This window comes from Psammomys obesus, unplaced genomic scaffold, assembly GCF_907164565.1.
Source record: "Psammomys obesus unplaced genomic scaffold, mPsaObe1.curated_primary_1811, whole genome shotgun sequence".
NCBI lineage: Eukaryota > Metazoa > Chordata > Mammalia > Rodentia > Muridae > Psammomys > Psammomys obesus.
Window position 1 is genome coordinate 26,594,989 of NW_026596040.1, and position 24,515 is coordinate 26,619,503.

The 24,515-nt window shown below is 45.0% G+C and overlaps 1 protein-coding gene across 1 annotated transcript; it reads left to right on the plus strand.

Annotated features, from left to right (window-relative positions):
• The first annotated feature begins 4,050 nt into the window (after positions 1-4,050).
• Positions 4,051-21,698, plus strand: Sec11c (SEC11 homolog C, signal peptidase complex subunit). The gene is made up of 6 exons (XM_055622877.1): positions 4,051-4,214; positions 12,830-12,939; positions 16,620-16,769; positions 18,877-18,996; positions 20,826-20,883; positions 21,498-21,698. Exons 1-6 carry the CDS (start codon positions 4,128-4,130, stop codon positions 21,549-21,551), a joined length of 579 nt encoding a protein of 192 aa, XP_055478852.1. The 5' UTR covers positions 4,051-4,127; the 3' UTR covers positions 21,552-21,698.
• Positions 21,699-24,515: the final 2,817 nt, after the last annotated feature.

Consider the following 24,515-nt stretch of genomic DNA (forward strand, 5'->3'; position numbering starts at 1 on the left):
GACTGATACATTGTTATTTCTCAATTAACCTTTTCTTTTGACCACAGAAGAGTCAAAAGGCATCCCAGACATCTTCACACACTGTTACCCTTAGTCCTGTCATGCAGCAGCAATCCAGTTTTTCTCTTGGTAACCAGGCTCAATGATTCCAGCCATTTTAATGCTTTCTAATTTGGAGGTAGAAGGAATTACAAGGGACTGGAAAGCTAGTTACTTCATCTGCTGTGTCCCCTCTGGAAGCATTTCTCTGTGAGGGAGAAGATCTCCAAACAGTGGAACTTAAGCTGTCAAAGTGAGTGGTTATATGTCTCTGATATGAGAGAGATGTAGGCATTCACTTAGGATAGGAATGTTTTTGTGGTTTTGCCTATTTTGAGAGGTCTTTCCACATGCCTTCTCCAAAACGTCCTTGTCCCTTCCTGATCCCTCCCTTTCTCACCCAATTTAAGGATTATTGTTGCCTCCTGCATCTGGCATTTCCTCTTTACAGCTCTGCTCAGTGGGAAGATTTTCCTCTCAGGGGTCTCCATAGGGCTTTGTGTTAGGCCAGCTATGATGTAGACTGAGTTTTGCCTTTTCTCTCTTCCAGAGATGTACATGGAGTAATCCTTGGAGGGAAATGAAGGCGTGGATTAAAAGAAAGGAGGCAACTCATCAAGGAGTCACTCACCTACTCATTCAAGTCACCTATTCCCTCCGGAGCTGCCTGGGTATAGTTTCTCAGATAACATTTCCACTCCAGGGCACTTAGCTGCTGTATCCATCCAATAACATGACCACATGGGACATTAAATAGCAGATGGGAATCTTGGGCTTCATGGTGATCTGAGGTCCTTCTGTGTGAAGGGCTCTTACAGGCCCAAGCATGGCAAACATGGCACTGGCAGGCCCTTCCCTCTCCCCTTTCCTCTCCTTGCTAAACAGTTAGATTATCGTCTTGAAGCTAGGCTCCAAGGGCCATTCCCTTATTTGGCTACTGATTCATTTCTGAGACTTAACTTCAAGGTCCAGCCATCAAAACACACCAAGGTCCAGCACTTAAAACTCATTATTTGGCTACACTGGCTAACAAGTCCAATCAGGAGTTACCAACTCATCCTACCACTGACTTCCTCTTTTTCTCCTTAAAATCTACTCTGCAAAAACACCTGCTGCTGTCTTTGTCCAACTGGGAGACAAATCTCCTTTGTGCTGAGAATCTGGTGTCTGGGCGTGTTCTACGCCAACTCTGAGGCTATCTCAACTGTGGGCTTGGCTTAAATAGGCTCTCATAAGGATCAGGGACAATATAGAAGCTGCTTCTCAAAACGAATGTAGTTTTCTCCAATGTCCTAAAAGCCTGCCTTTATTTGAGGTTTGCTAGTTTTCACATGGCCTTCCTATCTACCAGCAACACTTTGAGATGATGTGGTGTGCGTTGCATCCTGAGATCAAGGTGCAGATACTGTATGGTTTAGCTATGTCTACCCCTGGTAGAACCTACATTTTAATAGGACAGAGATCTTTGTTTTCTTCTTCAGTGTTTTTCAAGTACCTAGAATACCATTGTAGCTGCTTGGTAAAGATTTGCACATAAATGATTTTTTTTAATAATTTTATTTTTTTATCAGTTACATTTTATTAACTCTGTATCCCAGCTGTATCCCGTTCCCTCATTCCCTCCCACTCTGACCCTCCCTCCCTTATCTCCACCCTGCCCCTTTCCAAGTCCACTGATAGGGGGGACCTCCTCCCCATTCATCTGATCCTGTTTTATCAGGTATCTTCAGGACTGGCTGCAAAGTCCTCCTCTGCGGCCTAACAGGACTGCTCCTCCCTTGGGGGTGGGGAGGTCAAAGAGCCAGCCATTGAGTTCCTGTTAGAAATATCCTTGTTCCCCTTACTATGGGAAACCAATTGGTTACTGAGCTACCACGGGCTACACCAGAGCAGAGATTCTAGGTTATATCCATACATGGTCCTTGGTTGAGTGTCAGTCTCAGAAAAGACCCTGTGCCCAGATATATTTGGTCCTTGTGGAGCTCCTATCCTTCCCCATCATACTAACTCCCCTTCTTTCATATGATTCCCTATACTCTGCCAAAGGTGTGGTTATAAGTCTTTGTATCTGCTTTGAAAACACTGCTAGTTAGAGTCTTTCAGATGCCTTCAGTAGACTCCTGTCATATCTTCAATGCACATCCTGTCTTTCAACACGAGGATTGATAATCTTACCCCATGTCCACTCTCTTGATTATCATTTTAGGTGTAAAGATTTCATTGTTTATCATATCGTATAGGTCTATATAAGCGAGTATATACCGTGTTTGTCTTTCTCCTTCTGGGATACTTCACTCAGAATGATCTTTTCTAGATCCCACCATTTGCCTGCAAATTTCATGATTTCCTCCTTTTTGATTGCTGAGTAGTATTCCATTGTGTAAAAATACCACAATTTCTGTATCCATTCCTCTGTTGATGGACATCTGGGTTGTTTCCAGGTTCTGGCTATTACAAATAAAGCTGCTATAAACATGGTTGAGCAAATATCCCTTTTGTGTACTTGAGCTAAGTTTGGGTATATACCTAGCAGTGGTATAGCTGGGTCTTGAGGAAGCACTACTCCTAATTGTCTGAGAAAGCGCCAGATAGATTTCCAAAGTGGTTGTATCAGTTTACATTCCCACCAGCAATGGAGGAGGGTTCCCCTTTCTCCACAACCTCTCCAGCATGTGTTGTCACTTGAGGTTTTCATCTTGGCCATTCTGATGGGTGTGAGGTGAAATCTCAGGGTCGTTTTAATTTGCATTTCCCTGATGGCTAATGAGGTTGAGCATTTCTTTAAGTGTTTCTCTGCCATTCGATATTCCTCTGTCGAAAATTCTCTGTTTAGCTCTGTTCCCCATTTTTTAATTGGATTACTTGGTTTGCTGCTTTTCAGCTTCCTTAGTTCTTTGTATATATTAGATATTAGTCCTCTGTCAGATAAAGGGTTAGTGAAGATTCTTTCCCAATCTGTAGGCAGTCGTTTTGTTTTGATGACGGTGTCCTTTATTTTGCAGAAGCTTTTCAGTTTCATGAGGTCCCATTTATTGATTGTTGCTCTTAGAGCCTGTGCTGTTAGTGTTCTGTTCAAGAAGTTGTCTCCTGTGCCAATGAGTTCTAGGCTGTTGCCCACTTTTTCTTCTAACAGACTTAGAGTATCTGGTTTCATGTTGAGGTCTTTGATCCACTTGGACTTTAGTTTTGTGCAGGGTGATAAATATGGATCTCATAAATGAATTTTTAAAAAGGATAAGTGAGTGAGTGAATGAATGAGTGAATCAAAGATAACCTAGGATCAGAACTCTGGAAATTCTGGACTTGGAATTTGAGGCCTATCCACATCCTACCATTTAACTGTGGCTATGGAATAGGCCCTTTCTGGGCCCGGGGTTTTGGGCCCCGGCTTCATCATGTTTAAAATGAGATGGTTACTTATTCATTCAGTGAATCTTCTCTTTGATATTATCTATAGTCACCTCCTTCCCAGATGCTCCTTTGCAATAGAGCTATTCTTTCACACCGCAGAACCCCACTTCAAAACTCCCGCCTTTCACAGACCCCGCCCATCCTGCATGCCCATCTTTAGGTCCCGCCCTGATTTCTCACACTCCGCCCTCAGGGCAGAAGCCCCACCTTTCCTATCTGCAGTCATCCAATGGCCAAGATACACGGCTAGGTGAAAGCGAGGGAGTTTTAGGTGTCCGGCTGGCGCCTGACCAAAGTCTTGGAGTTCTGTTCTTTTCAAGCAGTCACGTCTCCGAGTTTCCACCTACACACGAGGCTCACCGGCTACCTCACATTCTCCTTAGAAGGGTCAGCTGAGGCTTCACAACCCGCTCGCCACGCTCCCCAGGAGCCCTGGGTCTTCACTGGCCAAGGCTCGCCGCTCGGAGCATTCTGGGAGTTGTAGTTCTTCTTTTCTAAGTACTTCCAGGACTTATGGGTGAGCTGATCCTCACGAGACTACGATTCCCAGAAGCCCACGCTAGACTCTGGTCACGTGGCCCCAAGGATGCGAGCTGGTGGGCGGGGCCGGCCGGTGCTCCGCAGCTGTGTGTGACAGACTGAACCGGCCGGCCGCCTGGGCCCCCAGAGACCCCGCCATGGTTCGCGCGGGCGCCGTGGGGACGCATCTCCCCACGTCCAGCCTGGACATCTTTGGGGACTTGAGGAAGATGAACAAACGACAGGTAACAGAGGCTCGGGTTGGGGGGCGCGCCCGTTTCCCCGGGACCCGCTGCGGCTGCTGTAGTTGGGGCTTCCCCGGTGAGGCTCGCTAGAGCAAGGACAGCTTCCTGTGACCGGAGCTCCCTGTCTCCCAGAGGCCCTGGGTTCAGATCTTCCCAGACCCACGTGTGGGCAAGTGTTTGCATTCCTGCATTAACTAGAGCAAATTGGGGAGGGGATGCTGAAAGGGGAGCGCAGTGGATGTCACATGCGCTTGCGGGAGTGAAGAGAGATGGCTGGAGCGAGAGTGACAGCTGTCTGCGCGTTTTGAGGGCCACTCAGTGAAAAGGGAACCGTTTTCCCTGTGGCGCTCCAGAGGCCTGGCTGCGCGCTGTTGCAAGTGCCTAAGAGGCAGGCAGAGGGGAAGGGAAGAACTTTCGTATCGTGGGGGCTGTTCAGGGATACCTCCCAAAGGGCTTTCCGAGTTGGGAGGCTGGTTTTGTGGGGGCGTGCATCGGGACTCAGTGATGCCCCTGCGTCCTAGGTGGTGCACGGTCATCGTAGGCTGAACCAGCATTCATGAAGGATTGCAGAAGTTTCTTCTAACTTTTCCATTCCGTCCTTCTTGCAGCGCCGTCTGTATGGAAGGCCATTAGTGTTGGGGGTCTTTGGACAGCTGGGTTTCATTTTTCACTGCTCTGTAAGAAGCCCGCTGAGACAAAGTCTCCTTTTGCGCCCCTCACCCCGCCTCACCTCTTTAACTGTGTGTCATCATTTCCTCCATCAGCCGGGAAAAGTATGATTGGCCAAGCTTATAGACACCGTGGTGCCCCAGTATCTTCATAGCTAGCCAATACAATTACCGATGGTGACACACTGTAATAAGAGAAGTAAGGTCTTTCTTGAAGAGGGTTTGAATGTCTTTGAACTTGGTGTTTCATGATTTGGATGGCGCCCAGAACAATTATGTTCCACGACGCAGAGATGGGCGCTGTGAGAACGAGAGAGCCCATAAATCCCTCTCAGACCTCCTCCTCCTTTCCCCCATCTTCCTTTTCCCCTCTCCCTTCTTCTCTTTCTCTCCTCCCCTAATCTTTTACCCCCCACCCCCCCGTAGAACTTAAGAAACATGCAACCATATGGGACAGTTTGATGATGGGAATTTTCTGAAGTGCTTGAGATCTGGTTGTGTCTAGCTGTGCTGATGAACTTCTATGGTCCCTGTGGCTATAAGAAATTTTAGTAGGGAATATCTCTAGCTTTGAACAGCAGTTAACTGATGCCCTGAGGGTGGACACTGTTCAAAGGAAGGGCAGCTTCATTTTAAATTTAGGTTATTGGATAAAGTTTTGAAATGTTTAGTACAGATTACTAATGGCTGTCATTGCAAACTATCAGAGAAGGCCTCAGATGAGTTTATCAATCCCTCAACCAGTTTGCCCATTGGATCACTTCAGTCGGTAGCTTGTTTTGTTGCTCGTTTTGCTGGTTTACTAATTAAAATTCAGAAACTTAGTTTCTGTACTGCTCTTTAATAGTTGGGGGAAAAATAACCTTTTGTCTTTTTGCTTGCTTCTCATTCTTTTCCCCTCCTAATAGGATTCTGTGATACCTTGTCAGGCCTTGAAGCAGGAACCCCTTGCTCTGCTGCCCCCACTTACTAAATAAGAGCCATATGCAAGACAAGGGCTCTTTGTTTCTGCAGTGAGGAAGAGAGGAAGTAGTACAGTGACTGGTGTTTTTGCTGCTCTGTGGCCAGAATATCTGGTCCTAAATGTTTGCTTAAAACTCCTTGCAAGTTGCTGGTTGCAGTTGCTGGGTGTGGGCTTACTTTAAAGCTCTGCTGGGTTCGTTATTTGGCGAGCCAAAAGAGGAACGACACCAGGCGCCATGCAAATGTGATGGGGTATATTTGGAAGTGGTTCAGCTTCTCTGTACTTTGGTCAGAATTATGTTTCTAGATTCCTGGTTGCCAAACCTGCACTCAGATTTGTGGATACCTTAAAGGTAGGGTTTCAGAAGTCTGACCCGTGGTTTTGCGGTGAGTTCCGTTGTCAGGTTTTTGTGTTTGGCTCTCCCATTAGCCCTTATCGAAGGAAGTGTTTTTTAAGGAATTGATATTGTTCCCTTACAATGGTTTGTTCTCAAGCACAGAGAATCATACTGGAAAATGTGCTCTTAGTTCAGAGTCTATTAAATAAGAGGTAAGAGTTACTAACTTGCTCTTTGGCAAGATGGAGACTGGTGGTCTGAAAACCTATCAAAAAATGGCAGTCCTGATTTAAAATTATGGGTTGAGACTTTCCCAACCAGATCTGTAGTTCATAGTGAAATAGTCATTCTCACACACTGTCCTCCATGTGAAGCAGAGCAGGTGGGGAAGGTTTGCAGTGAGTGACATCTGCTCTGTGGTGCTTCGTACGCCTCTTTTTTTCCTCTTCTGGCAAGATTGTGCTAGTTTCCTAATGTGCAAAGGGATACAATAGCTAAGTGGTTAAAACTGGCAGGTGGCTTTAGTATTGAATTAGCTCTTTTTTTCTTCTTTCATATTGATTGCACTATGTTGGAACACAGTCCAAGAATGGAGTCGTGCGAGAATTCTGAGTGCTTGTGAGAAAACTCCAACACGATAAGAGCCTTGTGACCTCGGTTGTTTCAAAACACAGACTTGCCCATTGTGTTTTTGTGCTCCTCCTGGGTGTAGCAGATAGGAGTGAGTTTACTTCAGCTGTTGTTAAGCGTATGCCGCTCTGTTTTTTGCCACGTGTGGCTTGTCCTTGTGATTCTTCTTAACCCTCAGAGTATGCGCTGATAAAGTTGGCTATTGCATGGGGCTTCGGTTGTCTTGCTTTCAGGCTCCTACTTTTCCAGGTTCATGCTGCCAACTAGAGTGGTGAATAGCATCAAACTACCAAAGTTACTTTAAATTTCTTTTTACGTCCTGCTTTCCATTGACTATTAATGATCACCTCCTTTTTAACCAGGTGGTAATATTTGCAAGAGACATTTTTGAGCTCTGCTTCTCCTTTGTTATGTCATCTCAACACATTTTCACGTTTTACTACTCCTTAAGGTGATTATTTTTATGCCATATATTAGATTTTGGAATCAGTCCATGCTCACCATAGGACTTTTGAAGAAGTGTTTTAGGGTTTCTGTTGCTGTGATGCAACACCATCATGCTCAAAAGCAACTTGAGGAGGAAAGAACTTATTTCATCTTACAACTTGTAGTGCATAATCTAGGGAAGTCAGAGCAAACGTTTGGAGGCAGGAACTGAAGCAGAAGCCATGGAGGGGTGCTGCTTCCTGGCTTGCTGCCCATGGCCTCCTCAGCTTGCTTCCTTACACCACCTAGGACCACCAGCCCAAGGGTAGCACTGCCCACAGAGCACTGGGTCCACCCCCCCCCCCCCCCCCCCGCATCAATCATCACTGAAGAAAATTCACCACAGGCTTGCCCACAGGCCAGGCTAGTTGGCTAGTTGGGAACACTTTCTCCATCAATGTTCTGTCCTTCCTAATGACTCTAGCCTGGGTCAAGTTGACATAAAACTATCCAGCACAAGAAGAAGATCAGTGCTTGGGGCTGAAAAGATGGCTCAGTCTGGAAAGTGCTGGCTTTACTGAGTTTGACCCCCGACTTTCCAGAAATCCATGAAGGAGAAAAAAAAAAAAAAAAAAAAAGGCCAGTGATGTGTGGGACTGGGGAAGTAGAGACAGGAAGTTCCCTGAGGCTTCCTGGCCAGCCAGTCTACCTGAGGCTAATAAGCGACCCTGTTTCAAAAAAAAATCAAGATGGATGGTGTCTTAGGGTTTCTATTACTGTGAAAAGGCACCATGACCATAGCAACGCTTATAAAAAAAACATTTAATTAGGGTTTTCTTGCAGTTCAGAGGTTTCATGGCTGGAAGCATGGAAGCACACAGGCAGTCATGATGCTGGACAGGTAGCCAAGGGTTCTGCATCTAGATCAGCAGGAAGAGAGAGACACTCAGCCTGGCTTGAGCATTTGATCTGATCCTCAAACCCCATCCTCTGTGACAAACTTCCTCCAACAAGGCCACACCTACACTAACAAGGTCACACCTCCTAATAGTGCCACTCCCTGTGCCCTTGTGGGGGCCATTTTCATGCAAACCACCACAGATGACATCCTGAGGAACGGCATGGCATCTGTGGTTGATCTCTGGCTTCCACACACATGAGGACCTGCACACACACACACACACACACACACACACACACACACACACAATCAATGACTTGTAATTCTACTATCCTAAGATCACCTCTGGGTGTAGCTTGGACCACCTCTTATGCTTAAAGATTGCCTGAGTTGTAACTACAGTTGACATCTTTTTTATTCAACATGCCTAGTGTTTGATACTGAAGTTCTTTACTTATTATTTGAAATTGTGAGGCAATCTGTCATTTTCTACCTTTTCCTCATTATTAGAAATAAGACTGCTATAAATATCTCTGGACCCTAATTTCCTATCTGTCTTTGTTTTAGATTGAATTCCTAGAAGCAGGAACCCTGGGCTGATGGTAATCTCTTGGTATTAATGCCAGTTGAGAGTGCTTACATCAACTTTCGTTCTCATACAGTGCAGCCTTTGGTACTAGTCTTGAGTCGTAGCATTAAAAGAACTGAAACTTTACATTTACTGGGAAGGTGGGAGGGTCATGAACTTAAACCTTTCAAATGTTTACTTGCTGCTTATATTTCCTCATTGGAAATTTCCAGCTTTAAGTGTTTACCTTTTGTTGGCATTCTAGTTTCCATTAAAGCTGATTTGTTTGCATCCAGTGTGTGTTAAAGGAGTCATTATTTAGCAAATTGAATGCTGACTGTTGCCAGACCTGTGTTGAATATTGAGAATACAATTCTGAACAAGGTGTAGAATGATCCCTGCTATTGTGAAATTCACGGTCTGGTGTGAAAGGCAAGAGTGAGTAGATGTATAACTGGTGGTGATAGATGCTGCAAGGAGACACAGGCTGCAGCGAGACCATGGAACAGGAAGGCGAGGCTGGCCTGCAGCAAAGCCTGGCACGATCCTTTGCCAGCTTTTATAAAGTTCAGTTGGCACATAGCCATGTACATACTTTTAGATCTTGTCTGTGGCTACTTTTCCAATCTAATGGCAGAGTTAAGTGGCTTTGATAGTTTTTATGTGGCCTATAAGCTTAAACTGTTTACTATTTGGCCCTTTAAATAGAAAGTTTGCTGACTCTTGGTCTCATCCATTGGGGAAGGCTTCCCTTGGGCACTGATTTTACAAGTGGGACTTGAGAATGGGAGGGTTTTGGGTATGACAAGAGTCTAGGGAAGAAACTTTCTGGACAGAGCAAACCCCTGGGTGAAGGGCTTGAAGGAGAAAGACATGTCTACTGTTTGAAGCACTAGTAGATAGCACAAGTATGGCCGTGCATCATGAGTTTTACCAGCTATAGCTGGGGAGTGCGGGCATCTGTCAGGCAGGGCATCTGAAGCCACATTAAGAGAGTGGGCTTATGCACGAACAGGGTGGCCAGATGACACTGAAAGCAAGCGTGAATGTGGAGCATATTAGACTTGTAGGAGGCTCTTACGTGACCCAATGTTGGTGACTTGGATAAGAGTCATGGTAGTGGAACTACTTTGCTTGTCAGAGAAGGTAAGGTCAGCTCTGACGTGACATATTTGAGTTACTGTAAAGATTCACCCTAATTCCAGGCAGTTGGGGATCTCAGCCCTGGGAGCAGTTAGCCCGATGGTGCTGATGGCAGCATTGGAAGGTTCAGGTGGAGGAGGAACTGTTTGGAGGATAAAATGTTCAGAGAGTGGATGGAGTTTTTGCCTCAGACAGCAGCTCCTTTGAGACCTTTGGCTGTGCAGGGAAGGGGATGCCAAAGGTGGAAGAAGGTGTGATATGGAAGAAGAGTTCAGGGTGGAGTGACTTAAGCTTATCGGATGGGACCGTTGTGGAACAGTGGGCCGAGCCTGCCCACTCACTCCCCAACGTACCCACCCACCCACCAGAATCTCTCAGCTGAGGCCCAGGGAACATGGACGCTGGCGTCGATTCCTGCCATGGACTCGGGTGGACTGCTCTCCCATGCGATTCCAATGTGTAGTCGTTGTTGAGAACCGGTACTAGAGCACGGTGGCTCTTGAACTGTGGCCACAGGCTAGCAGCTTCAGTGTCGCCTGGGAACTTGTTTAAAGTGCGTTTCTCAGGCCTGCCAGATGATTGCAGTATGTGTTTGAGAGCTGCTGCTGTGAAGGGTAGTACACACTCAGAAGTCAGGGCCTTGGAAAACCACGCAGCCCGTGCCCATAGGTCTTTCTGGGTGTCTTTGCTTGCATTTCTGCAGGCCATATGCATTTTAAAAACTGCATCTTCATGTATATTAAACTGTGTTTTAAAAATAGACACTTATTAACTGTGCAGCTTTATGTGGTACAGCATGAAGTTTCAGTCATGCTTACATTGTATAATGATCAAACCACAGTGATCAGCATGTTCCTCACATCAAACATTTATCATTCATTTGTGGCACAGCTATAAAATCTTGTCATTCATTATCAACATATGCAGTACCCCCGACTATGCTAGAACACCAGAACCCAAACCAGTCCATTTCTCCACATGCTATTCCAGTTAAAGTTAAGTTTGAATATTTGAGGAAATGATGTTTAGACCCACGTGATCTAGCCTCTGTCCCACCTACTTCAAAAGGAAGTGTGCAAGGCTGACCGGTCCTGAAGGGGGTCATCTACCCCAGCTAACCTCACTAATTCTGAAACACACTAAAAGGAGATGTTTAGTCGCCAACTCCTTCAAGATACGGAGTTCATGCAATGAAACAAGATTGCCCAGGTCTCAGAAGCTGGAAGAAAGAGGGAAAAATGTTAACTGAAGTAGCCTGAGAAAGTAAAAATGTTGAGAGGCACTGGGGAAGCTGAGAAAAGACGCTGTCCCACGAGACCCAATTGGTTGTAGCAGATGTCTTTACAAACCAAGGAGAGAAAAGAGGGCAGGCTGAAGTACATCTCCTTTTCCAAGAGTTGAGACTTGTGAGGTACCCAGTTCTACCCAGTCCACTGAAGAGGCTTCCTCTCCCAGGTGGAAGACTGAAATTGTATCCCCTGCACAGATAAACAGGGAGTATATGGAGTAAAGGCTGAAAGGCCTGCGGAGGGTGTAGACACTCCTGTGCTCATGCTGTGTGCCAAGGACCGAAAGCTAAGGTGAGGGGCAGAAGTCCTGAAAGAACAGCCCTTGCCTGTCAGTGTGTTCAGATATCTAGAGACTGTGGAGCCAGGGAGGAGAGATCACTGAATTAGAGATACAGCTTTGTAGTACTTTCCATTCCAGGGCAGCTGGTCCAAGGGAAGGGAAGAATGTTGCTGAAGCTGAGGGATCCAGGCTTGAGTTAGCAGGTCCACGTGGTTCTGAAAGCCATCCCAACACTTACAGGGCTAGGGGTAGGAAGCCTGAGGCAGGCAGGTACCAAAGTCAGGGTCCTTCTGCAGAGCAGGAAGGGCAGGGCCCGAGCTCTCATCTCTTGAGTAGTGTTAAGAAGGGTAACTTTAGTTTGCGTGGCCTCATGAAGGATGGAGGGCACTCCTGTTGGAAGGGAGTCGGGTTGTGTACAGGCATTGGTTTGCCCTTTAGTCCGCAGGGGTTAGCAGGCTTGGCAGGCAGCTGTGGCACACGTGTACATGTGCAGCAGTGAAGGAGCAGGCTGAGCCCTGGAGGTTGGAGGAAATTTCTGAGGTGGGCTGGGACGCTCAGCCTTACTCCTCGCTAACAGCAGCCCTGACCTGTTGACTTCTGTGACTCCTCTGCCTGTGCTTTTAACCAAATATTTACCGTTCATCTTTTGAAGTATTTATGAATCATGTAAATATACAGGCATTTTAAAGTTTGGTTTCTCAACTTTTAACTGGTAAGTTTTTTGTTTTGTTTTGTATTTGTTATTGTTTTGTTTCTCAGATGCAGAGGTCTACCGCTTTGGGCCCTGTAGTATTGCTTAGCTTCCAGTTGAGACTGTCTTTAGTCTTGGGCTATCGTGCAGGTTAGGTGAAGTTACTTAAGATGCGTCAGACTCTCAGTGTGAGAACATGGGCTGTACAACCAGCTGATGCTAAGCTGCGTCTGTTCCAAGGTGGAATGGAAGCTGCCAGCGTTTGAATTCTGGTAGGAGAAATGTTTAGTGTTTGAGGTACTGGGAAACCCCAGAGCTGCTACCAGCGTTCTTGGGGAAAGTCTTCAGGCCATTTGAAGCCAAGTGATCAGATTTGGGAGGCAGCAGGCAGGTGCTTAGGATGCTCTGTCCAGCATGTCTAAGGTCATTACACTGTCAGCAGCAATGCAGCTGCTTTGTGACACCGGGTGCTGAGGGTGAGGAGGCTGTAGCTATCACTTAGGCAGAGTCCATGGCTGATCAAGCCCACAGACAGCTGTTCCCCTTTCTTCTCACTGACTGGGAGGGGATATTTGAACAGCATATCCTGTGGCTAAAAGTTTAAATAGTACCTGCCCTAAGATCCAGTCTTATCAAACGAGCACCCCCAAGCCCTGCTGTGTGACTATGGAATATCTTACGGTCAGTGTTCACTTTGGTTTGGCCTTTTCTGTTCCAGCTCTACTACCAGGTTTTAAACTTCGCCATGATCGTGTCTTCTGCACTCATGATATGGAAAGGCTTAATTGTTCTCACAGGCAGCGAGAGTCCCATTGTGGTGGTACTGAGGTAGGTCCTGATCCTGACCCTCATCCTGCCACACTGCTTCCCTGGGATCAAGGAACCAGGGTGCCCTGTGTGACGACCGTGAGTTTAAGATTTTAATTGAATAATCTACTCAAGACTTTTTATTGATGGCTATTGAGATTGTTTTCTTTTCTGGTGCTTATTGAAACTATGTTATCTTTTTTTTGACATTTTTTTAATTTTAACTTTTATTAATTACACTTTATTCACTTTGTATCCCTTCATAAACCCCTCCCTCCTCCCATCCCAATCCCACCTTCCCCCTTCTCCACGCATGCCCCTCCCCAAGTCCACTGATAGGGGAGGTCTTCCTCTCCTGCCTTCTGATCCTAGTCTATCAGATCTCATCAGGAGTGGCTGCACTGTCATCCTCTGTGGCCTGGTAAGGTTGTTCCCCCTCAGGGGAAGGGGATCAAAGAGCAGGCCAATCAGTCTATGTCAGAGGCAGTCCCTGTTCCCATTACTATGGAACTCACTTGGACACTGAACTGCCATGGGCTACATCTGTGCAGGGGTTCTAAGTTATCTCCATGCATGGTACTTCGTTGGAGTATGAGTCTCTGGAAAGACCCTGTATTCAAATTTTTTGGTTTTGTTGCTCTTCTCTCTCAGAGGAGCTCCTGTCCTCTCCAGATCTTACTATTTCCTACTTCTTTCATAAGATTCCACGCACTCTGCCCAACAGTTGGCCATAAGTCTCAGCATCCGCTTTGATAGTCTGCAGGGCAGAGCCTTTCAGAGGCCCTCTGTGGCAGATGTTATTTTTTTAAAGGATGTTTTAGTGCAGTGGTTCTCAACCTCCCTAAGGCTGCAGCCCTTTAGTACAGTTCCTCATGTTGTGGTGACCCCAACCATAAATTTTTTTTGTTGCTACTTATAACTATAATTTTGCTACTGATATGAATTGTTAATGTAAATATCTGTGTTTTCTGATGGTCTTAGGTGACCCCTATGAAAGGGTCATTGGACCCCCAAAAGAGTCACAACCCACAGGTTAGAACCTCTGTTTTAGAGCTCGTTGATGCTTTTAGTATACTGGTACAGCAGTTCAGTAGAGTGGAATAATGCATTGTTTGTAGATTAATTGACCTTTATACTAGATTAAAATGTTAAGCCATACCAATAGGAGTGGTGTGTCCCTCCAGTGTCCAGCAATTGTCAGGAGATGACAATGGCCTCAGACTCCTATTGTACTTATGAAAATGTATCTGCTTTAGAAGTGTGAATGCTGTCAACTTCATGCAGCCATAAAGTTATTCAGGGAGAAATCCTCAGTCCATTTGAAACCAAATAGCCCTGTTTGGCAGCCAGCAGGTGCATCAGGGTGCTTTGTCCCATGTGTCTGACATCATTAAGTGTCACTGTTGGTAGCAACAGAGCCTTTTTGTTGGGGCAGAAGGGTAGCTATTGTGGTCACTTGATCAGAGTCATAGCTGACCAGCTGAGGAGTCAAGGCCACAGTACTCCCAAACCTTGTGCTGGGCTCTGCTGCCAGACCAGAGGGCTGCAGCTGTGTCTGTACTTCCCCAGGCCACCTTTGTGTGACGAATCAAGGAGTGGACATGCACTTCTCATAGATGGATGTCTGAGGAAGGTGGAGCAAAGGGTTCCTTGACTGGTCAGTGTTTCAGGAATGCCCTGGGTCCTGGGATGCAGTAGGAGTGAGGAGGGCACCAGGCTTCCAAGCCCTGCTTCAACTGCTGTAGCTCCACTTAGGTACTTAGGTGGGTATCCTTCTGCACAGAGGCTGTTTGAGAGAATGATTTTTTAAAAAAATATTATTATTTTTAGAAAGCTTAGGAAGTCATTCTATGGTAAAGCAAGCACATAGCACGTTCAAGGTCTGAGTTTTATCTTTTGCAAAGAAACAGGAGAAAGAAAGGAGAAATAAAGAAACCAAGCTCTTTTGGGAAGAAAGGGCTAGGGATGTATCTCAGTGGCAGAACATATGTGTAGCACGCATAAATTGGGTTCCATCTTCTGATGAGAGAGGGAGAGGAGGAATCTAGATGTGTCTTCTCATGCAGAATCCGAGGCCCCCTGAGGTCGTCACAAGAATTTCAAGATTACCTTTCGTAGAACAACACTGGGTCTAAGATCACCAGGCTCCCTTCAGGTCATACATGCGCACACAGGCATTTCTGTGCATTTCTTAAAAAAAAAACAACAACAAAACAAACCAAAACCAAAAGCGTCCCTAATAAAGTTTTAAAGCATTCTGGTTTGAAGTCATAAGCTGGTAAAGTCCCTGTGCTGCTGGGGGGAAGGGGTCTCCAGTCATGGAAGAAGACACCTACAAGTTGATGCCACTAAACTTTGAGAATTGCTGGACTTCAGTGTCCCCTCTCAGCCTGGGGCTTTGGGAGGTGGTGTCTTTTGTCACAACTGAGATATTTCTAATACTGCATTTTTCCTGGTAGCCTTGGGAAATTTGTTGAGGGAATGAAGGTGAAGGCATTGATGGGGAAAGCAGGCATTTTAGCTGTTGTTCTGTAAAAGAAAAACAAAAGTCAGAAGTGCAAGTCACCTTCAGAGGAGGACACAGCAGGGTCTTTGTTGGGACAAATTTGTTTTACCCAGCTGTTTTCTCTCTTTCTCTCCCTTAGTAAACTCTTACTCAGCCCTTTCCCCTTCTTATTCAGCTCTCCTGGCTAGCATTCCCTGTCTTAAGTCTGTACGCATAGTGCTGGTTTCACTTTAACATAGAGCCCTTGCAAGTGCTTAATGACAGGTCAGTTTAGCTGTATATCTTCTCCCTGCCTTCTGTCTGCTGGGAAGCTTGTGGGTACCAGAACTGGGTGGCTGGAAGAGGCCCAGCTTTATGAACCATACTCCCTGTAAAGGCCTGAGGCCTTCAGTCATCCTGCTTTTTCCTCCTTCCCAATGAATAGCTGTTGCCAGCTCGCCCTTGGTTGCCCAGCTTCTATGAAGTCGTATTTGTAGCTCTCATTCTTTCCCTATGCAGTATGTTTTCACTTTCAATTCCCAGCAGATTGCAGTTTACTTTGAATACATCAGAGATTTTGGCATAGGTTTGAACTGTTACCAGGAAGATTGTATCGTCTTCCAACAGTAATACCTGTTGGCATTGGGCTCTTGTAGAACATGGTCAAAAGGTTGATGCTGCAAGAAGCAAAACTGGGGTTCAGTGTGCTTTAGGTCAGGGCCTGATCTCTAAACTATATTCATTTGTCTGCTTCTCCTTCCTTGAAAACACCCTGCAGTGTTGTGGCTGCTGAGGCTGGGCCGTGAAATGAAGGGATCGCCCTAGATGTTAACCAGAACTAACAGCGTGCAGCTCTGAGCTAAATGTATCTGTGGAGGTGGGACTTTTTTTTTTTTTTTAAGGCCATAAGTAGGCAGCTTTTATTTCAGAGTTGACACTATTCTTGGTTCAGCTCCAATGCAGGACTTGTTCAAGGAGTGAGAAGCAGACAGTGGAATAATAGGCTGAGATATGGACCTGCTAGTGCCCTTTCCAAGCATAATCCAAAATAGAAACCATTTCCTCCGTGGTCATTTCTTCATCCGAGGGGGTGGGGGAGCCCCAGGCTTGGCGGCAGCACCTTTGTGGACTTGGATTCAGCTGTGCCTGGGAGCTTAACTTTTGCTACCCTGTGGATATTGAGTGCCACTGATGGTGACTTTGTGTTTCTTTCCAGTGGCAGTATGGAGCCGGCCTTTCACAGGGGAGATCTGCTGTTCCTCACAAATTTCCGGGAGGACCCCATCAGAGCTGGTGAAATAGTTGTTTTTAAAGTTGAAGGAAGAGACATTCCGATAGTTCACAGAGTAATCAAGGTTCATGAAAAGTAAAGAGGCTTTACTTGCTTTTATTGTGGCATTGTAAATTTCAGTAGATGGTTTGAAAGATCAGTGAGAGAATCGAAAAGAGGCAGATTTGTTCTTGTTTTGCTGTTTATTAACAGTGATTGGGCTCCATCTGTGGCCTGGGAATGACACTGTGGCTCCCAGGCTGATTATGAGAGCTAAGTGAGATAACGTTTACCAAAACACGTAAGAAAATGAAACAAAACGAATAAAAACACGCAGACTGCTGCGCAAACGCAAGAGGCGTGTTATATCGGCTGTTGGAAGGAGTCTCAGACACTCACGCTCAAACCCGACGACTGATTGCTTCAATACCAGAATTTTCTTTTGACATATGATAGAGCTAGTTGTTTCTCTGTGTCACTTTGGCCAAAGTGGCATTTTTAGTAGCAACTTCAGCTCTTGCCAGGTAAAATATCTTTTCCCAAGGTACCTCATGGTTGGTCACAACATGTCCTGTATTAGTCCTTTCCCAGCGGCCAGCCATGCCTTCCCCTTAGGTAGCAGTGATGACTTAAGACCTTAATAACATCTGGGCTTTGGAATGAAGGCATTTAATTCTAGCTCAGATACAGAAAGTTTTCCTGTGAGACTGAGAGATTTGTATTTTATATCCTTGTTGTGTACCCTTACCTTTGTGCAGCTCTTCTGTTAGCAGTCCACGTATATAGTTTATGAAATTAAATTTGGATGTGTATGTCTGTCTTTTAAAAGATGGTGGACTTTTCACCATGGGTGCAGGGAGAGAGAATGAGAATGAGAGACTGAGAGTTTGAGTTGGACTTGTGGTATTGGATACTCAGCCATTCACTGCTTCCAGGTCTACACAAAATATTCACTTCATTCCACTGACTTTTAGACTAATCCAGATTCAGTACAAACAATTCACACACAGGCATTGTTTGAGTGGTTACATGCCATCTGCTGGCCAACCTCCTGAGGGAGAAGCCATCCTGAGGGATGGCACGACAGGACTTTCACGTCATTTGCAAATCATTTCTAAAGATGAAAACAGGTTCAGAGTTGAGACAGTGATGGCTTTTTGCTGTAACTTCCACAAACTGACACAGAGGATGTTTGCCCTCTTGAGTCTATTCAATCACAACTACAGATCAACTTGCTCCTTTAGACAGGGTTTCAGATGCTTGCAGGCTTTGTGCCTCTTGCCTCATTCTAACAGTGCCTGTTTTCATTTGTCTCTTTGAAAGACGCCGTCTTTATAATAACACAGCACTGCAGGTTTGCGTTTCCTGTACCAGGTTTACAGTGAGTGCCCATTTAGAACACTCAGTGTATCCCGCCCGTCTGATGACTGTGTTTGTCTGATGCCATTCCTGACTGTTTCCCTGCAAATGGGATTTTATCCCACTGTGCTTAGTGGTGAAGGAAGTAAAGCATTAACAGTTCTGCATTTGGTAAGCTTGAGGTCAGTTAAAAAGCACAGCCACATTTAAATTGCAGTATTCACAAGTCAGTGTGGTTTGGGCAAGTTCATATGTAGACTGAGAAACAGTAAGAGCTATCCTAACAGACTTCCATGAGGACTAAGAAGGGATAATAACAGTTCAAGTGAAGGTCATTAATTCAGCCTTATCTGATTCTGATAGAGTCAGACTCAAGGGAGGGCAACCTCTGAAGTAAGTATGAAAAAGTTCATTGCTGTTTCCACTTTGGAGTGCCACAAATCTGGACAGGGCCTATTCCCATGATCTTACCCATTGATGAATGACCCTAATACTCCTATTTTTGGATTAAAAAAATAAGTACCAGCCCTGTTCTCAGTGCAGGGATGTCTGAGTGAGGAGTGATACTGTGTACTCATGGCCTGTCGTTGCCTTCCCATTGCCCTGGTTTGCTTTGTGCTTTGGTTGTCAGGGTTACTTGAATGTTTTGGAATTTAAGACCATGAAATGGTCATTAGACCTATGCTTCAGCTGGGTGGTTATCTGTAAGCAATCAACTCAGACCAAAGAGAGGTCAAGTCTTCCTCAACCGCTTTCTGAGTGCTTGTGTCTGGGTTAAACTAATATGTTTTTAATGATGCCCCGCTGAAAATGATTTCTGAGAGGACGTCATTTTGCTTTCCAGAGATAATGGAGACATCAAATTTCTGACTAAAGGAGATAATAATGAAGTTGACGATAGAGGCTTGTACAAAGAAGGTCAGAACTGGCTGGAGAAGAAGGACGTGGTAGGAAGAGCACGAGGGTGAGGATGAACTTGTTGTTACACAGAAGCTCCAGAAACCAGGAAAGCACTTAAAAATGAAGACACCAAGCTTGTAAGACAATAGAGTCATTTGTCACAAGCCTGGCACATCAGCAGTGTTGTAAGCAGGTCTCGGCTGTGCTTTGAAGATAATAAAACCTAAGCCTGGGCTATACCTGTCTTCAGAAACACACGTTCAAGGCTGGAGAGATGGCCTAGTGGTTTAGAGCACTGGCTGCCCAGCACTTACATGGAGGCTTTAGTTCTGGGGAATCTGACGCCCTCTTCTGGCCGCCTATGGCACTGTACACATTGCACAGACATACAAACAGGCAAAACACTCATACATGTAAAATAAAATGTATTTTTTTAATGAAGAAAATTTAAAGATATCCAAGGAACCAAAAGCTATAACTGAATTGGAATATATTACCTACATCCCGGGTTTAATTCTATTAAAAAACGCACCTTCACCTAAAGATTAGTTATTTGGGGGTTTTAAATGCCAATGACTGGGACTCCTCCAAGAGATGTACTCTGCTTAACATTTCAGTGATAGGCTTGTGCACATATAACACATAGTTTTAACTGGATGCATTGAGTCTTTATATCCAAGAGTATGTGGAAGTAGCTTTTGGTGTCAAATCTACATCTTTACTTTTTTAAGTGGCTAACTGCTGTTCAGTCTGCATCCATACTTTTGTGCGCAGGCATCTTGGAATGCTTTTTATTCCTTTAGACCTTTGGATTATTTTCTGTTTGCTTGTCACAATTAGAAAGTTTTGTGATACATTTTTTAATGTATGATTATTTCAAGAGTTAAGTATGATTGACACTGTGTAGAATGAATGCATGCACATTTAAAAAAAATCAGTGAAGGAGATGCTGCTCCTCTCTGACTGACCTGTTTCTAAGTGTTAATATTTGACTGTTAGGAAGGTCTACTTGCTGCCTCTGTCTCACTAGCCAACACAGCAGGACGGACGGCTCCTGTGTATAGGGCTGTCTTCATTAATCGGGTAGTGACACAAGGGCTCTTGCCAGGCCCCAACCCACCTTCCTCTGTTGCACTTGTGCTCTAGTGTCTGCAGGGAAGGGACTTCCTGCTGGCCAGTCCTGTGTTTCTGGTGCTAATGAAGGCCACAGCCGGGAGAGGGCCAGAAACCGCTGATGGTTGGCTGGAAGCTGCCCTAGATGTGGCTCCTGCCTCTCGCGGCACACACGGTGGGCACAGCGCACATCTTGATTCTGATCCTGTGGCCAGTCACTCCCTGGCTCTGACCCGTCCTCTGGGACCACGGTTGTATTTGAGTCTGAGCTACAGGATCCACCTCTGTGTTCACTCTTCAGTAAACTCATTCGCTAGATCTAAAAAGCGCTGAAATGAAAAATCATGATAATTATTTAAATTCCAGGCGATTTTCTGTGTTCTTTAGGTATTATCTGTTGTCTGGTTTTTTTTCAGGTCGTATAAAGCTTGTTTTTGAAGCTCTTTCCGGGAGCCATTTTTATTTAGGCCACCTTTCTTCCTAGAAACAAAATCAACTAGATTTGTGAAAGTTGCTTATTCTACTTGAGCAAATGGTTCAACTAATTATTTCTTTGGTACCAAGTACAGCCAGAGAGCTTTGCTGCTCAAACCCTGTACCCGCTTAAACCCGCCCGGCCTTTACTGTGCATAGGATCTGCTGCTCAAGCCTTGAGAAAGGAGTGAGGCCTGGCCTTAGCCCTGGGAAGACTAGTGTCTTGAGGCTGAGAAAGCAGTAAATGCGGTATCATCATATAATAAACACATTTTATATTTCTTGCTTTTCATTCCCACAATTTAGGTTCTTACCTTATGTTGGTATGGTCACCATTATAATGAACGACTATCCAAAATTCAAGGTAAGGATTTATGTGCGTGTGTGTGTGTGTGTGTGTGTGTTCACCTAAGTTTTAAACACTGGAGTGTTTACCTGTGCAGCTGCAGATGGGAAGCCACCAGAAAATGTTTTGCCATTGATTTTTCTGTAGAGCACTTGTAGTCACCGACAGATTAACATAATAAGCAAAATTATTAACATTTAAATTAGTTATGCAAAACAGCTACTTTTATCTTTTATATACTTGTTCTGAAATGGTGCATATAGGGTATTGATTATTATGGAGAAATTTTAACAAAATTATTTGAAGTAGCATCAAAACCTTGGTTGTATTTATCAACCAACTTCAGTAGAAATGACATTTCTGTTTTTAAAAAATCACTTGAAAGACAATAGGAAGCCTACAAAGGAATAAGGTCTGCATTGGCTGTGTTTGTCAGGTACTTGACCCCAAGTCATCAGTATATTTTTGGTCTTCATTCAGTGCGCATTGAACAAAGAACAAGGTATGTGGGAGAGAGGTCATCTTTTGAGTCTGTTCTCAGCCCAGCATTGAGCAGGCTTCATCTGAGTACATTGATAAGCCCTAGTTTATTTGTAGACCTCATGATGTTTTCCATTGTGCTTTCTCTACAGTATGCTCTTTTGGCCGTGATGGGCGCATATGTGTTACTAAAACGTGAATCCTAACGTGTGAAGCAGCTCCTGGGACCAGATTGAAATGAATTCTGTTGAAAAAGAGAAAAGCTAATATATTTGAAATGTTCCACTTTCTGTACAAAGGGAAACCAGGTGGAGATGTTTTTGTCTTGTCTAAATAAATGATTCCCCAGTAAAGATGGCTTCCTTTTGTGGCCTCCGGTTGGAGTCTACTCTGTCTGAGCTGCTCGAGGCTGTGGCTCCCACAGAGCATGGGGTCAGCAGCACTCTGTGACACTGAGCCGCGTGTTTGGGCTATAGGAGGGAGCATGGCACAGTCCACACGATACAGCCATCGTAACTAGCTTCAAAAATAAAGTTTTAAGCTTACACTAAGATGCGCCTCAGGGAGACAAGTTTATTCAGTCAAGTGTAATCTGGTAAACAAATGAAGTCTAAAGCCTTTTAGAAGGAGGAGATGCAATCTGCTTTGTTTTTTATGATATATTTTTGGGTGGTTTGTGCAGTTATTTAAAGTGTTTGGTAAATTATAAAAACAATGTGGAAACAGAAGACATTGCTCAGTGGTTGGGAGAGCTTACTGCTCTAGCAGAGGACCCAGGTTCGGTTCCCAGCACCCACGTCAGGCAGCTCCTGCCCTCTGGCTTTCTCAGGCGCCTGCACACACATGGTGTACTTGCATTCATGTGGCAGATATGCATAAATAGATAAATGAACAAATAGAAATAAAACAGTGCATACACTTTTCCACAAATGTGAGAAGACAGCAGTAAAAGGAAGTCGTTCTCTTCCTCACGCTTTTCCACTCTTCAGGGATCTCTTTGGTGGAGCTAGCTATTTCTACTCTAACTAGCCCTGCACTGAAAACAGTCCCTCATTGAAATACTAAGCAAATACTGACACTTCGCACCATTTTAGATGCTGGAGACTCTCAGTCCCAGTCTTATTGGAGGTTCTGGTGTAGTAGGTACAAGAGAGAAACAAAGCTGGGGCTTCAGGTGCTGATAATTGCTATGAGTAGAGATTGAGCAGGAGAAGCAGATGGAAGGTATCAGAAGTTGCTGTTTGGGCACAGGACATAGAAAATAGCTCAGTCAGTAAAGTGCCTTGTACCTGAAGTACCATAAGTGCCCAGATATGGATGTATGCCCTTGTTAGGACAGGGGAGATGGAGAGGTGTCCTTGGTGCTCACTGATCAAACAGCCTAGCCCACTTGGAAAGATCAGAGCAGTGACAGACCCCTGGCTCCAAAAAGAAAAGAAGAAACGGTGGATGATGGCTATGCCTGAGGGGCAAACACACAGGGCAGTGGAAGGCCCGGGGAAATAACCAATGGTCGGTGCTTGCCGTGAAACCATGTAGACTTGTGCTTGGTCCCTAGAACCCACAGCAAAAAAAGCCATGTGGCATGCTTACAATCTCAGGACTGGGGAGGCAGAGACAGGAACATCCTTGGGGCTCGCTGAGACCCAGCCTAGCCTGTTGGTGAGCTGCAGGCTTATGGAGCAAGGTGGACAACACCAACACCTCTAGCTTTCGCACACATACAGGTGAGCATGTACACCTACACATATACACAGATACTCTGCACGAACACACACACACACATAAAGGTTCTATCTTATATGGAGAATAGCGAAGCTGGTCTCGAGGCAAGCTGAATTGATGTTACATTGAAGAATGAGAAAAAGAGTAGTTTGAACTAAGATGGAGCCCAAATTTGAATTCTCCACTTGTCTCCCTCAATCTTCCGTCTGTCTGTACAGTTTGTGGTCTGTGGTCTGTGTGTCATGTGAGTCTCTTCTGTGTTTGCTCCTGTTGCCTGCATGTCCCTAATAAAGGGCTTAGCTCTGTACTTATTCACCAGCACAGAAAACATGGTATGGGAAAGAAATGAGAATACTTTCCACAGAAATCTTTAACAGAGTTTTATAAGGAAAGAACTTACCTTACTGACCCCAACTGACCTAGAATTACACCCCCACCACACACTTTCTCAACCTGTACCAGCGTTTCTTCCAGCAAGTACATTTGTTGTTTGAAGTTGCTTTCAACTTGGCTTCTTTCAGCAAATGATTACCACAACCCACACTTACACCTACACAAGTACGTTCTTGGTCTGGGGCATGGAGAAATACATAATTAAAGCTATGCACTTAGGTTAAAGCTGATTACATGAGTAGTGCAGGGCATGGTAAGGTTGGTTACATAACAAGATAATGCTCAAGGGCTGGTTAAAATTGAAACAGGCTCAGCACACAGTAGGGTAGCTGATTGAGTACACAACCTGAAATGTTCTCAAGGCATAGTATTAACTTAGTTGCAAGGTCTGGCAAAAGTTCAGTCTTTGAAGGTGTGGTGGTCTCTGCAAACAGCACAGCCAGCAGTGTCTGTCTGAGAGAGGCAAGCAGGCAGTTCAGTTCATGTCTCAGTAGCTCGTTCACACTTTGAAAATCTGACCTTGAGTAGTTTATTTTCGCGCAGTTTCCTCATGATAATTAACCCAACCCCGAGGTGACCACTTTGAAACTCATTGTAAAGTGACATCTTCCATAAAGACAGGTTCTATAGAGTAATAGAGAAAATGGGCTCAAGATACCGGTTTAGGGGAAGTGCCAAGTGTGGCCTGGCTCTTCCTGGCACAGAGGTCACCAGGCTATTCACCACGTTCGTTTGCTCCCAGCCTTCTGGGTGGAAAATAGGTTATATGTCTCTCCCTTTGAAAAGGCAGTGCTGTGAATTTAACAGGCCTGGTTCTTTTGGTGCTTATCTGAGCCCAGGGGCCTACACGCCTCCTAAGTGAAGGCAAGAGGGATTTCCGAAAGGCATTACTACAAGCACATGAGTCCTGCAGAAGAGCACTCCAGCCTACAGGAATGGCAACTGTGAAGCAGGTAGGTTATCCCAGCTCTTCTCAAGCTTGCTGGAGCCTGCAGGTCTCATGGCTTTAGGCAAATTACTTAACTCCCCTCAGCTACAGATGGAAGCTACAA